This window comes from Sorex araneus, chromosome X, assembly GCF_027595985.1.
Source record: "Sorex araneus isolate mSorAra2 chromosome X, mSorAra2.pri, whole genome shotgun sequence".
NCBI classification, from domain to species: Eukaryota; Metazoa; Chordata; class Mammalia; order Eulipotyphla; family Soricidae; genus Sorex; species Sorex araneus.
In genome coordinates this window covers 319144521-319159844 of record NC_073313.1, presented here as the reverse complement: position 1 = coordinate 319159844, position 15324 = coordinate 319144521, and the positions used below count along the sequence as shown (strand labels likewise).

General features: G+C 42.9%; 1 protein-coding gene across 2 annotated transcripts in view; it reads left to right on the top strand.

Annotated features, from left to right (window-relative positions):
* The first annotated feature begins 4121 nt into the window (after positions 1 to 4121).
* Positions 4122 to 15324, top strand: part of PPP4R3B (protein phosphatase 4 regulatory subunit 3B) — a 64376-nt gene continuing 53173 nt past the window's right edge. Inside the window, exons 1-2 of one of the 2 annotated variants that reach the window (XM_055122941.1) lie at positions 4122 to 5210; positions 6574 to 6629. In XM_055122941.1, coding sequence (XP_054978916.1) covers positions 5069 to 5210; positions 6574 to 6629 — 198 coding nt within the window. In that variant the 5' untranslated portion in view covers positions 4122 to 5068. The remainder of the gene's footprint in view (positions 5211 to 6573; positions 6630 to 15324) is intronic. The other variant, XM_004609207.2, reaches the window with a different exon arrangement.

The window sequence follows — 15324 nt, the reverse complement described above, 5'->3', positions numbered from 1 at the left end:
TCAAAAAAGTTGTGACTTCAATCAAGTTGGCTAGCAAAGGATTACCTTGTTTTCTCGAAACTCTAGTACTGAGTCAGAATGTTAATGGTTTATTTCATTCACATTTTCATGAAAACTAGTTAAAAATGAGAGATATAGTGAAAATATGGCTGTCAACTTTTAACTCTTAAATAATATAGAAAAAGTTTTCCTCCAATTTATACTTCTACTGCCCCCTAATTTTTATTCAATTCTTCCAATTGCTCAGGAAACTACTATTACTCCCCTGGGAAGTTCCAGGGCTCCTTAGTGGGATGGCATTGCCCACTTCAGGAGCAATAAATTCTAAGATTGCCACTGCAATACTGTGAGCTGCTAATTTCTTTGCCTCCCCAACTTGAAAGAGTTGAATTGAAAGATTCCCACTCCTATCCTTGCCTCCTCTACCAGAATTTAAGCTAGAGTTTTTATCACATCACTCTCACTGATTTCATCTAATTCACTGAGTTTGCTTCTATGTCAAGAACATTGTAGTTTGAAGTTCCTGCTTCCTAGCTCTTTTCTCTGGGCAGTCACCAACTCCCTCGAAGTGGATGTCCTCTTTAAATAATATCACCCTGCTCATATGTATGATGGAAAGTGAAGTCACTTGGCATGTCTGTCTTCCAAAAGTAAAATTTAGCTATCATAAGATGAACTTTTTTTTTTCTTTTTGGGGTCACACCTGGTGATGCACAGGGGTTACTCCTGGTTCTGCACTCCGGAATTACCCCTGGCGGTGCTCAGGGGACCATATAGGATTCTGGAAATCAAACCCGGGTCGGCGGTATGCAAGACAAACACCCTACCCGCTGTGCTATTGCTCCAGCCCCAAGACGAACTTTTAAAATTATTTAAAAGTCAGCATAATACCTGCTAAGAGAATATTTACTGAACAAATAACAAAGAAAATAATTCATTATTTCACTTCCCCACACCAAGTTAAAGTCTATTTTGTGTAATATGAACCTTTTAATGCTTTTATTTTTTTTATTGAATCACCGTGAGATAGTTACAAAAGCTTTCATGTTTGAGATTCAGTTGCACAATGATCGAACACCCATCCCTCCACCAGAGCACACTTTCCACCACCAGTGTTCCCAGTATATTACCCCAACTGCCTCCCCCCACCCCATCCCAGTCCTAACCCTGCCTCCATGAGAGGCAATTTCTCCAATGCTCTCTCTCAACTTTTGGGAATTATGTTTTGCTCAAATTTTTCCACTACCATTCAAGCCTGCCTGCCAGGGGCAGATGCTAGATCATTGAAGCATCTTGAATGTTGCTCATCTTGAATATCATGGATGCTGCAGCCATGCACTTCTGGAATCCTACATAGTAAATATTGGGTTCAAGAGACATTTCTGTAAGACACTAATCCATTTTGGGACTCAATTGGGCATCTCTGGACTAGGGCTGTTGGTGCGCTAAGTTGGTGCGCTAAGATGTGGGGGTGATGGCCAGACTGACGAGCAGGTGGGGAGTTGGGGAGGGACAGCCCAGCACCTCTGCCATCATATAGCATGGAGATTTAGTCCTCAAACCCACATACTTGGGCCTTGCTTGTGGAAGCTCTTGGTCACCAGGATTCCATCTGGAGTAGGTGGGGAGAGTGTTCCTACTCCATCTGGGGTGCTCCAGTGAAACTGGCTTGGTATGGGGCCCGGAGAGATCTCCAGTTTTGTGGTGTCTTCTGAGACTCGCTGCAGTGTCTCTGGCTTTTGATATCTTTCGAGATTTATTTATGGGTCTCTGAAGCAAGGCCAGTAATAGAGTTTACAGGGTAGTGCTGGAGTTGGTTCTTGAGGGTGACTGCCAGTGCTTCCATGTGTATTGGGAAGTGGAGGGGGGGAGGTAGCCTACCACAACTCTTTGAAAAACTGGAGAGTTCAGTCACAAAAGCCGCATACCAAATTTTCAGCAGATTATATCTTGGTGAGGTCTGTCCTGAGATGCTGGAGTCAGGCCGGGGGTATGGTGGTGATTTTGGATTATGGAAGCAAGCGGCTGCTGGGAGCTCTGCTTGGGCAGGCACAGGCAAACCTTCCCCCCTCCGATTTACCCATCTGTTTAGCCATGCTTGGGTCTAAGATTAACTGTGGCTTTTGATCTCTTTCGAGATTTATTTATGGATCTCTGAAGTAAGGTCAATAAATGAGTTTATATAGCTGAGTCGGAAGTGGTTTGTGGGCATGGCTCCCATATACCTAACTTTTAGCTGTTTTGTTTCTTGGTAAACTTGGTCCCAAGTTGTTGGGGTCCAGTCAAAGGCACAGCGGCAATTTTGGGGCATCAGAATTTTGATGTACTTTTACCCCCAGGAGCGATAGCATAGCGGGTAGGGCGTTTGCCTTGCACACAGCCACCCAGGTTCAATTCCTCCGTACCTCTCGGAGAACCGGCAAGCTACAGAGAGTACCCCACGCGCACGGCAGAACCTGGCAAGCTCCCGGTGGCGTATTTGATATGCCAAAAACAATAACAAGTCTCATAATGGAGACGTTATTGGTGCTTGCTTGAGCAAATAGATGAACAACGGGATGACAGTGCTACAGTGCCCCCCAAGGTATAGGTTGACATGCTGGTGGCACCATACCTCCCTCTTAATGGTTTTCAAATTACTCTGGTAATCCATATTCAATTTACAAGTCTTATGGCAATAGATGAGATGTGGGTACATCTGGCAGTGCTCAATGGACTCTCCAGGTGGAAGTGAGTCATGCAGTGCTGGGATGGAACCAGGGCCTACAGCATTCAAGGCAGTGCTTTAAACCTGTGATGTCTCCACCCCAGCCAGGTGATATTAATGGTGTGTGTTTGGTTGGTTGGTTGGTTTTGAGTCATACCTGATAGTGCTTAGGGCTGACTCCTGAGCTCTGAGATCAGGGATCTTTGAGTGTCAAGGGACCTTTGTAGTGCTGGGGATCAAAACTGGTTGGCCTCATGCAAGGCAAACATCCTACCCAGTGTATTATCCCTTTCTGCCCGCACCACCCATGTGTTTTCAATCCATGAACATTTTATAATTTTTGGTCTCCTTGTCCCTCCCAACCTTGAACACTGATGAAAGCAAGCTTCATTCAGGGATCCTTTAAGTTGATCAGGCTCAAAAGTTGTATTGGGTTAGGAACATAGCTTGCTTAGTGGAGAGTGCATCCTTCCTATGGAGGAGGCAGTAAATTAAATCATTTGAGTTAAACTATTTTTTAAAAAGTTGCATGTTTAAAGTTCTTTTAAACCTAATATTGAATTTTCCCTGTGGACTCAAAATATTTTGCCCACAGCAATTAATGAGTTCAATTGTTATCTTAATAAAGGGTTCATATATCCAGATTTTGAAACTAGAACTTTTCATCAGGTGCCCTGTCTGTGCATGATCTTCCCATTTTAAGTGGATTCACATTTAAAAGCTAGTCACTACGTAGGCATGTTCTGCTGTCAGTCTCCTGCTCCTAGGATGCACTAAAGAGCCATGATATGCCTTTCACCAGCAGGCGACAAAACCCTCTGAACCAATGAAACAATTCTACCAATAACCAACAGGGGTTGAAATAAACGCTGCCCACTGAATGACCCTTATCAACCACGCAATGTTTGGTGACAACGTAAATGCAAAAAGAATTTCTCTTTCGCTTATTCTGGGCATAATACTTCTGCAGAGAAAACGGGAAATGGAAAAGGAAAAAAACTAAAAAATATCAAACAACGCTCTGGATGTACTAGGAATGTAGTTCCCAGTCACTTTGCTAAATATATCTGAATAATTGTTTTCCGAGATTATAAACATCGGGAAAGCACTGAACTTCCACGAAGCGGAAAGTATGTATTTCAATGACCAGCTACCAGAAGCCTAGCGGTGAAATGCTTTGGCGGGAAATAGGAAATCGTCAACACACTTTCGTTGGACCTTAAAATAGTCTGAAGACCTATGAAACACTCCCTCCTCCCCCGTGAAGCAAAATAGTTTTATTGAAACAGATTTAATTAGAGAAAAGGGGAGAGAGAACGTACGTATTCAAGGGAAAATATTCAAAGCCTCTCCAAAGGGTAAAAACCCCAATCAAAGAAACACTTCTTGAGGTGATGCTTAACTGTTACAGCCTCGGTAACAGGGTTTAGTGGGTTTCGGGTCACCTTTGAAGGGCTCAAAGCCCCAAGTCTTCACAAAAAAATTAAAAGAAAGTTTAAACTATTTTTCTTTCTCCCATAACGGACAGGATCGAGAGTACAGTTCCTTCTGGGTTAAAATCGTCCAAAGATAAGTCCCTTCACGGTTTGGTTTGCCTTTTTCTCAGAGGTGTATCCACAAGTGCGGGAAGCAAGTCAAAAACAAAAACCAAGAGTTCCGTAGTCTACGCTCGCCGCCGCTGCCTCAGAGACCAACACGCCGCATCAGGGGGCGACAGGGAATTAAGGAAACCGGCCGGAACCACGCGAGATTCCGCGCCAGCAGGCGGGGCCGAGAAGAGGAAGTAATACGTAGGCCCGCCCACTTCAGTCTCGTACCCCGCCTCGCGAGATCGCAGAGGACCGCCGACCCGGGAAGTGCGAGCTGAAGCGGAGGCGCAGGGCTTAAAAGACTCGTCGGCCGCCGTAGCCCCTGCTAGGACAGCCCGTGTGAGCCTGCTGGAGGAGGAAGAGAAAGGCAGAGAGAATCGGGTTACAAGATGGCGGATCTGTAGTAGTTACCGTGGCGGCGAAGGCCGGAGAGCGAGCGAGCTCTGGGGGGGCCAAGGGAGGGAAGGGAGGGTGTGTGCGGGGGCGAAATAAGAAAGCAGCCAGGACTCCGGGCGGAGAGGTCTCAGTGGTTCGTGTCGCCCCTTCCCGCCGCTGAACCTTGGGAGCCATGGTGAACTCGGGCCTCTCCGGAGCCGCCGCCTCCGCCGCCGCCGCCGCCGCTACCACCACCGCCGCCGCCGCCACCGCCACCACCACCACCGCCACCGCTGCCGCCGCCGCCGCCGCCGCTGCCGCGACTGTCTCTCAAGAGTGAGGGGTGCGGACGAGGTGACCGAGGAGCGGCGGCTGGAGTGGTGGGACGGCAGCCACCATGTCGGATACGCGGCGGCGAGTGAAAGTCTATACCCTGAATGAAGACCGGCAATGGGACGACCGAGGCACCGGGCACGTCTCTTCCACCTATGTGGAAGAGCTCAAGGGGATGTCGCTGCTGGTTCGGGCAGAGTCCGACGGTAAGGTTATGGAGACGGTAGAGTAAGGGCCGGCGCCTCCGCTGTGGGCAGAGCCCCGGAGTCTGGGCCCGAGCCGGGTCCTCCGCCTCCGCCGCTCGGGACCGCGCAGTGGTTTCGTGCCGCCGCTTCTGTACGGTAAAAACAAACGACTTTGTCCGGACTTCCCCTTAGTCAGACCGTGATTCAGCGCCCCCGCCTCCCGGCCCTTCGCCCCCATCTCTTTGAAGAGGGGAGGGGTGTGGGAAACGCAGGAGGGAGGTAGACGGGGAGACGGGAGGGTGAGCCGCCCCGGCTAGGAAGCTGGCCCTTCTCGCATTTTTGACTTTCCTCCCCGTCGGGTCGTACCCAGGGTTCGGGGTTCAGTGGGCCAGGTCTCTGCGACCCACCCTCCAGCCTTTTCTTCTCCATCGCAACTTTCAAAAAGTTGCAGGCAAAGAGCACGGAAAGGGGCGTTTTCTAAAGGCGAGAAACTGTCTCTTTTTCTTTCACGTAAACAAACAAAAAAACCGACTTGACCAGCGAGCCCCGGTTGCCACAGTCGACAGGTGCTAAGGAACCCCCAAAGGAAAGGCACCTTGTCCTGGGATCGCAGGCTGTTCCCCGGGTGCTTGCGAGACCAAGCGCGCAGACATGTAGTTTTGGGAGCCCTTTAGGCTGCCTTTGTGGAGAGTGCGGTGGAAACGTGGAGACTTTACAACCCAAACAAGTTAGGACACCAAAGCAGATCGTAAGCTTGTGTTCGTTGGCTTATTGTACGAGTCATGTGTGAAGTATTTTTGAATGATAAAATGTAGAGCTGTAATTAAAACACCTTTCTTGCTGTAATCTAAACGCCTTGATTGGAGCACCTGATATGTGCAGGCAAAAGAAAAACAACGACCTTAAATTTATTCTTGACATTGCACTTTGCCGTTTATTTTAAATAGTCAGTTGGCATTTATTTCTAAGTGAGATGTCCCTCCACTGATTCTTAAATGTGTGTCTTTGATTCCCTGTCGTGGTCTTTTGTAATTTGTTTAACTGGAAATGCAATAAAATAACTTGTTTTAAAAAGAGTTTGGCTTCATTTAGACCTTAACATTTCATTTCAATAAAAAGTTGATAGTCGTCTAGTCTCCTTATGTCCTTGGTTTGGTCTTAGATGGATATTTTTTTTTTCCTTTAAGGGTGTATGAATTAGGACGATATGTTCATATTTAAAGACGAAGTCCAGCTCTGGAAAGAAAATAATGTGAATTGAATGTATGTAATTATTTCAGATGCCTGGGTGAAAAGGACATTATGAAGTTGTGAAATTTTTAATGTGCATTCTTTTACTCAGAATTTTATAAATTGAATTTTTCTTTTTTTTTTTTTTTTTCAGGATCACTACTCCTGGAATCAAAGATAAATCCAAACACTGCGTATCAGAAACAACAGGCAAGTAGTTGTTTATCTTTAATTTGAAAGACTTCATCTGTGATCGAGGAAGTATTAATCTGACAAAGATGGGAAACTTTCCTGACAAGAAAAAACATGTTTTGATAAATGAAGATACAAACCATATGCATTTTCCCTTGCAGGTTAAAAGTTTCAGACTAAAAAGTGAAAGTCTTTGTACTGGCAGTGATTTATTATCTCTGAATTGAGCCGCTGATAGTTATTATTAGAATACAATGTATTCATTACTCTTTATTTACAACAGTTAGCCAGGTCTCTACTCTGTACACTAAGCCTTTTATTCTCAGATAAAGGAAATGGGATAAAAGAAAATGCAAAAGGGTACTCTTTAAAAGAAGCAAAGCCTTTTTGTGGTGTGAAATTAGATATTCTGATTCAAGCAATGATACTTTTTGAAGTGTTTAAATCTTGTTTAATTGTATTTTTTATATAATAATACAAAATTGTAAGTTGCTAATTTTCTAATGTTTTCTGTTAACATTTTTTGTCTTTGGGGAAAAAAAAAACCTGTGTTCTAGTGTGCCTAGTATTTTATCTGGTATTGGCAGCAGTGTGATTCAACCTTTTATTTATTCTGTGAATGTTGTGGTTTTAATTACAAAGTATTTCAAAATTGAAAAGTACAGAAAATAAGAGTGTCTGTAATATCACCAAATTTGACAGTGTTAACATTATGCTCTATTTGTTTTGAATCTTTTTTGTAATGTTGAACATTGTGGATAAGAGCTAAAGCCCCCTTGTAAACATCTCATTCTATCTATTCTTCATCCTCCTATCGGTAACCACTATTCTGAAGTTGATGTGTATTATTTCTGTACATGCTTTTATACTTTTCTCTGCCTATGTATGTATTCATAATAATATGTAGTCTTTTGTGTGTTTTTAAACTTTACATAATTGATCTCATATACTTACATGTATTCTGCAACTTTCATTTTTCATTCAGTTATTTTGAAATTCATGTTAACAATGTAGATCTAGTTGGTTTCTTTTTTTAAAACGCTGTATTCTGTTATATGATGCATCTATTGTTAGAAATCTGCATTTTTTCCCAGTTGTTTTTATTTAGTTTATTTAACTGAGTATGGTAGAGATTTTTGAAGGAAAAGATAAATTAGAATTATGTTCACATTAAGATCAATGACATTTGGATTCCCAAAACAAGATTCACAGTCGGAGGAATAAAGTGTTTATTGCACAGCTCATTATTCATAAAAGTCTCATTGTTAAATAATTGTTTTGAGTTAGCAATGCATTCGTAGTTTTGAAATTTTAAAAAATTTTCAGTGTTCAGTTAATAGTTTTTTCCTCTTTAAAAAAAATGCTGTGTCTTTTGATGGCAAATTAAATGTGACTTACATAGCTTAGATATTTTAAGGTAGGCCTTTAGTTTTTATTTCTAAGTTAATCAGGCAGGTAGTTTTTGCATTGCATTTTACCAGAGAGCCACTTCATTGTTACTTTTTTGTTCATGGGGAAAGAAATACTTTGTCATCCTCTTTGTTTTGTTTTTAGTTTTGGGGACACACCCAGCAGTGCTCAGGGCTTACTCCTAGTTCCGCCCTCACAGATCACTCCTGCAATGCTAGGGAAACTATACAAGTGCCTGGGATTGAACCTGGTTCATTTATGTGCAAAGAAAGCACCTTATCTGCTGTACTATATTTCTGCCCTCTGTCATTCATGACTCTTTACCAACTCATTACAGAGATTTTTCTCAGGTTATGTACCAGACCCTTAAGGTGTTGTTACTATTGGGAAAATTATATTATGATGTAGTTTTATGCACAGATAGTCTCCTAACATTGAAAAAGGAGGCGACAATTCTATGAATACTCTTAAGAACTTTGAGACATAATTTCATGTGTAATGTTACCATTAGTTTTATATATTGAAGGAGAAAGCATTTTTTTTAATTCTTATATTTTTGTAAATGGTTACATTTGAATAACACACTATTGGGTGTTTTTGTTTTTTTTTTCCCCCAGTATTCCCTTTCCAACCTTTGCCTTAGGATTAAACCCAAGGCTTCATACATACGAGGCATGCACTCTAGCATTGAGTCAAATCCCTGACCCTGAAGAAGGCACTTTTACTATAAAATGATCACATATAAGAGAATTTAGTTAGAATAACAGGGGAAACTTGTATATAAGAAAATTAGTTTGTTTTTGTTTGGTTTTGAATCCACATCCAGTGCTATCAGGGTGCCACCACCTCAGTGCTTCAGGGTTAGTCCTGGAAGTGCTTTGAATCCAGACCTCCTGCGTGCAAGGTGTGCACTCAGCCCTTGGAGCTATCTCTTTATTCCCAGAAAAGTACACTTTAGAATAAAATTAGTTCAAGAGAAATAGCTCAAAGGACTTTAGTAGGTACTTTGCATGCAGTAGACTTACGATTCTGTCTGCACCTGTAGGAGCGACCCAGAGCTCTAATCCTGGAGTGGCCACTAGCCCATCTAGCATGGGCTTCCCCCCCCAAAAAAAAAAATACTTTTCAGGTCACTCCTTAAGATTTACTCCTGGCTTTGAGCTTAGAGATTATTCCTAGTGGGGCCTGGAGGACTAAATAGGGTACCAGGGGTTGAACCAGACTGGTTGTAAGACAAACACTGTACCCATTGTGCTATCTCACCATCCCACTTCCCAGATGTTTCAGGTACCCATTACTGGAGTCAGACTTGCAACTGTTTTGCAGTGTGGCCTCCCCTTAAGTGCCCTTTTCTGTAGAAATCAGAGGCCATTTTGGTGTTGTGCTAAACTTGTTTTCCTTATAATAGATGCTTTTTATTGATCAAAATCCTACTTAGTTTTCACTTTTACCAAGTGAAAAATCAGGATATATAGATTTTTTTTATATTCACTAGAAGTATGTTATTGTTATTGTTTGTTATTCACTAAAGTAGCATAAGAAATTACTTGGAAAATTAATGTGTATGATGCTGATCAATAATGGGCTTATTTTTAAAAAAATGAGGAAATAAGACATTTGTAATTCCTGTTAAAATAACTGAATTAAGAGAGGGTTAATTAAAATGAGCTAAGTAATGTATTTTTTTTTTTTTCCTTTTTGGGTCACACCTGGCAATGCACAGGGGTTACTCCTGGCTCTGCACTCAGGAATTACCCCTGGTCATGCTCAGGGGACCATATGGGACGCTGGGATTTGAACCCGGGTCGGCCGCGTGCAAGACAAACGCCCTACCCGCTGTGCTATCACTCCAGCCCCTAAGTAATGTATTTTAACTTTCATCTTTAGGGCCACACACGACAATATTCAGGGTTTATTTCTGGTGTTGATCAGTGGACTGTATGTTGTCCTGGATCAAACCTGGGATGACTGCAAAGCTAAAGCTTTACATGATGTACTATTTCTGGCCTGGCAAAAAAAAATTTTCCCCCATAGTTAAGTACTGAATTTGGGGCCAGAATAGGTCAGAATGGAATCTGAGAGAACTCAATACCACCAAACTAGCATTTATTTACTTCATTTTATTGCTTACTGTGGACAGTATTGAGTAATTTAATGGAAAGTAGCTTAATGGAAGATATTTTTCTCTAAAAGATACAATGAATTTGGTAAGTGTTTAAAGGAATACATTGAAAAGTGAGTGATTCTATAGTGGAACAAGAAGTGCCTCCTGATAAGTATATCAAAATGTTATTTAGAATGGGATCCACTGCTCTTCACTAAATGTAAAGCAGTATTGTAATGATATGTTTCCTTTTATATTTAGAAAAATTGTATATTAATTGGGTTTAGTAGGGAAGCAAAAATAAGTCCCCATCAGGTTTGGGCTTTTTTTTTTTGGGGGGGGTGGGCTTTTTGGGTAATGCTTGGCAATGCTCAGGGGTTACTCCTAGCTATGCATTCAGGAATACTCCTGGTGGTACTCAAGGGATCACATGGAATGCTGGGGATCAAACCCAGCCCCTGATCTACCATGTGCAAAACTAAATGCCTTACCTGCTCTACTACTGCTCCGGCTTCATCATCTTCAGTTTTTAGTGAGAAATGATAATGGGTGAAATGGTTACCAAATAATAATAAAGTACCCAGCAAATCTATCCTAATTCCTGTTAGGTCATGAGAACACTTCACAAATAAGGCACTAATAAAGGTTAAGTTTCTTGACCAGGATTATTAAGCAGATAAGTAGCAATACAAAATATTGGAAGAGGTGACTTGAGCAGTAAAAAATTAGAGAAGGGAGAGAGTAACATGAACTACAGTCATCAATAAAAACTTCACCTTCCTTAGTGATGAAGGGACTATGAATGATAACATAGAATTACTACACTGGCTGCAAATAGAAATTTTGTATTTTAGAGCTTGCTTTGGTAAGTGAAGAGGATTGTTATAGGTTCATTAGTAAGGGCTTAACAATGTAAGTGATACTGTGTCCATGAAGAGAGTGTAGCAATGTCATGAATAGTGAATTTGGAGGGGAGGGGAGGAATCAGAAAGGCATTATGGAAACAAAATACTTTTCAGTAAATTCAGATAGATGAAAATGAGAGTATGTTCTGAGACTGTACATATAATTAGAAGGAACAGAGCTAGTTCATTTTTAAGAAAGGACTAGAAGATTTCATGGATGATTGAAGATAAAAAAGGACAATTCAGGTTGTAGGTAGTGTCTTTTGAGTATAAAACCAAGAAATGGGTCTAAAGAAATTGATAAGAAAGTAGTTTTTTTTTTTTCTTGAATCACACCCATCGATGCTCAAGGGTACTCCTGACTCTGCATTCAGGAATTAGTCCTAGTGGTGCTTGAGGGACCACATGAGGTGCTGGGGATTGAACCCATGTCGGCTACGTGCAAGGCAAATGCCCTACCTGCTGTACTATTGTTTCAGCCCAAGAAGTGGGTGTTTTTGTTTTTGTTTTTTGGTCATACCCGGGGATGCACAGGGGTTACTCATGGCTTATGCACTCAGAAATTACTCCTGGCTGTGCTCAGGGCCATTTGGGATGCTGGGAATCAAACCCAAGTCCACCACATGCAAGCCAAACGCACTGCCTCCTGTGCTATCGCTCCAGCCCTGAAAGTAGGTTTTTACCAATTTTTTTTGGCTTCAGTCTCCTTTGAAAAAACACAATATAGCATTCAAATTGTTTTAAAAAAAAAAAGAAAATTAGGTTTTTGGTGAAGTCTCTCCCTTACTTTAGCCCTTTCCATACTGTTATCCTTGCTACAGGCCACTACTACTATTAGTTTATTTTCCCTAGGGGCTTTTCTGCAAATGTACACACAAAATAATTATTACTAGCATAAATAATGCTGTTCTGTGCATTGCCTGCCATCCCCCCTTCCTTTTTTTTCTTTAGTCTTTGATCTTTTGACTATTGGTGAAACAAATGAAAGGTCTTAAAATACCTGGAACTAGAAGTAGAATAGGAATTTAGTGTAGTAGGGGTTGGAGAGAGAGTGCAGTGGATAAGGTGCTTTGCTTGCATGTGCCTGACCCAAGTTTGGTTGCCAACATCCCATATAATCCCCCAAGCACCTACAGCAGTAATTTCCTAAGTGCAGAGCCAGGTGTGACTCCAAAGCATCTCTAGGTATGACCCCAAAACTAGAAAAAAACTAGTGTTGGAAATTCAAAGTTGAACCATTATGTGATACCTTTAGTTGTTTTGTTTTTTTTTTTGCTTTTTGGGTCACACCTGGCGATGCACAGTGGTTACTCCTGGCTCTGCACTCAGGAATTACCCCTGGCCGTGCTCAGGGGACCATATGGGATGCTGGGATTTGAACCCGGGTCGGCCGCGTGCAAGGCAAACGCCCTCCCCGCTGTGCTATCTCTCCAGCCCCGATACCTTTAGTTGTAAGAATCTTTAAGGGGTAGATAAAATTGAGAGGTATAATTCATAAAGGGAGAAACTTGGGAAGCAAGATAACAAACTTTGATTTTGGAGGGGTTCATTAGTGGGGTTGAACTATACCAATGATGCTCAAAGGTTATCCCTTGCCGTGCTCTCGGGAATCTCCTGGCAGTACTTGGGAGACCTGATGCCAGGAATTGAACCCAGGTTGGCCCTGTGCAAAACAAGCACCTTACCCACCCTACTATCTTTCCAGTCCACCAAACTTTGTATCCTAAAATTTGACATTTTTTTGTGCAGTATGCAGTGCTGTATGTAACATGTTTAGGACTGGACACTATTTTTTTCTTAATGGAAATAGTTTTTCCATTAAGTTTTTTATTTTAGGGACCTTGATTTAAAGTGCTGTTTATGCTAGGGTTTCATCCATAATCCTGCAAGTGTCCACATTCCTCTGCTGTTGTCTTAGTCCCCCACCCCCACTTCTAGTCCTCCCACTCCCATTATTTCTGTAGCTGTGTGATTTGAGCAAATTTCCTGTGAACTTCATTTAAATGGACAGACTTAACCTAGTATGATAGTTAAGAATTAATGTTTGAAAGGTACTTAACTCTGTACTTGTATGTAATAAGCTCAAAAACAACTTTTATAATATTTTTTTCGGTTTTGGGGTCACACCTGGTAGTGCTCAGGGCTTATTTCTATCTCTGCATGCAGGAATTACTGCTGTTGTGCTCAATGAACCATATTAGGTGGCCAGATTCAGACCCAGCTCTGCCCAGTGCAAGGTGATCACCCCATACTTCTCTTTGAAATCCCGTAATAAAAAGTTAATGACCTGATAAAGGCAATATTTTCCTTTTTTTAAATGTAGGAGTACTGCTATTTATTCAGCCATGTGATTAAGCTGACTGAAGTGGGCATGAACTCCACATTACTTTTTCTTTAAAATGTTTTAATTGTATATTCATGAGATAGCCCATTACAAAGCTGTGTCAGTCATACAATGATCTAGCACCCATCCCTCCACCAGTGTACATTTCCCATCACCAATATCTCCTGTTTCCCTACCAACATCCCACCCACCCACCCCCCGCCTCCCTCTATGCCTCTATGGGAGGCACTTTCTCCCTCTCCCTCTCCCTCTCCCTCTCCCTCTCCCTCTCCCTCTCCCTCTCCCTCTCCCTCTCCCTCTCCCTCTCCCTCTCCCTCTCCCTCTCCCTCTCCCTCTCCCTCTCCCTCTCCCTCTCCCTCTCCCTCTCCCTCTCCCTCTCCCTCTCCCTCTCCCTCTCCCTCTCCCTCTCCCTCTCCCTCTCCCTCTCCCTCTCCCTCTCCTCTCTCTCTCTCTCTCCTTTTCCTTTTCCTTTGGTGCATTATGGATTGCAATACAGGTGCTAAGAGGTCGTGGAGTTTGTTCAGGGCATTCAGTATGTTTATCATGATGGTAAGGCTAGAGTAGCTTTTTAATTGGGTGGCATCTTTGGGCTGCGGATTTGACTGCTGAGGCTTCCGGAAGTACAGGACGGTGGAGGGAGGTAATCTGTCCCCAACCTCAAGAAAGCTTGATTTCGGTCACAAAACCCGCATACCAGAATTCTTCAGCAGATTATGTCTCTGTGAGATCCCATCCTGAGACTGTGGAGTCAGGTCAAGGGTGTGCGGCAATTTTGGATTGTGGGAACATGCAGCTGCAGGGGGCTCTGCTTGGGCACCAGGCTGACCATTCCCTCTCCCCCCTCTGACATACCGAGGTCTGTTCAGCCTTGTGGGGGTCCTAGATTACTGCAGCTTTTGATCTCTTGACATTTACTTATAAGTCTCTGAAGCAAGACTGGTAGTAGAGTTTACATGGTGGTGCAGGGGTTAGTTCGTGGGGGGGTGACTGCCATTGTTTCCAGGAGTATTGGGAAGTGGGGGGAGGGAACCCATCCCAACTCTGAGAAGAACTGGAGATTTCAGTCACAAAACCCATATACCCAAATTTTCAGCAGATTACATCTTGGTGAGGTCCGATTTAAGATGGTGGAGTCAGGCTGGGAGTATGGTGATGATTTTGAATTGTAGAAGCAAACAGCTGCCAGGGGCTCTGTCTGCCCCCCTCCAGTTTACCCTGGTCTGTTCAGCCACGCGAGGGTCCAAGATTAACTATGGCTTTTGATCTCTTTGATTTATTTATAGGTCTCTGAAGCAAGGCCAATAGTAGAGGTTACATGGTGGTGCTGGAGTTGGTTCATGGAGGTGACTGCCAGTGCTTCCAGGATTATTGGGAAGTTGGGTGGAGGTAGTTTATCCCAACCCAAGAAAGCTTGGAGATTTCAGTCACAACACCCGTATACCCGAATTTTCAACAAATTATATCTTGGTGAGGTCTGTCCTGAGATAGAGGAGGCAGGCCAGGGCTATGGTGGCAATTTTGGATTGTGGAAGCAAACGGCTGCCACGGTCTCTGCTTGGATGGGCACCAGACCAACCTGCCACCCTCTGATTTACCCCTGTCTGTTCAGCCATGCGTGGGTCCGAGATTAACTGTGGCTTTTGATCTCTTTTGAGATTTATTTATGGGTTTCTGAGTTAAGGCTGATAAATGAGCTTGTATAGCTGTGCTGGAGGTGGTTTGTGGGCGTGTCTCTCACATACCTAAATTTTGGCTGTTTAGTTTCTTGGTAAACGTGGTCCCAGTTGTTGGACAAAGGCACAGCGGCAATTTTGGGGTGTCAGGAAGTCTGAAGGCACCATCAGGCTGCTGATGCACTTGCCCTTGGGTACAGATTGACCTGCTGGCTGCACCATACCCTCAATTTTTCTCTTTTTCAAGTAAGTAAGGAACGTTAGAAGTTTCACTGTT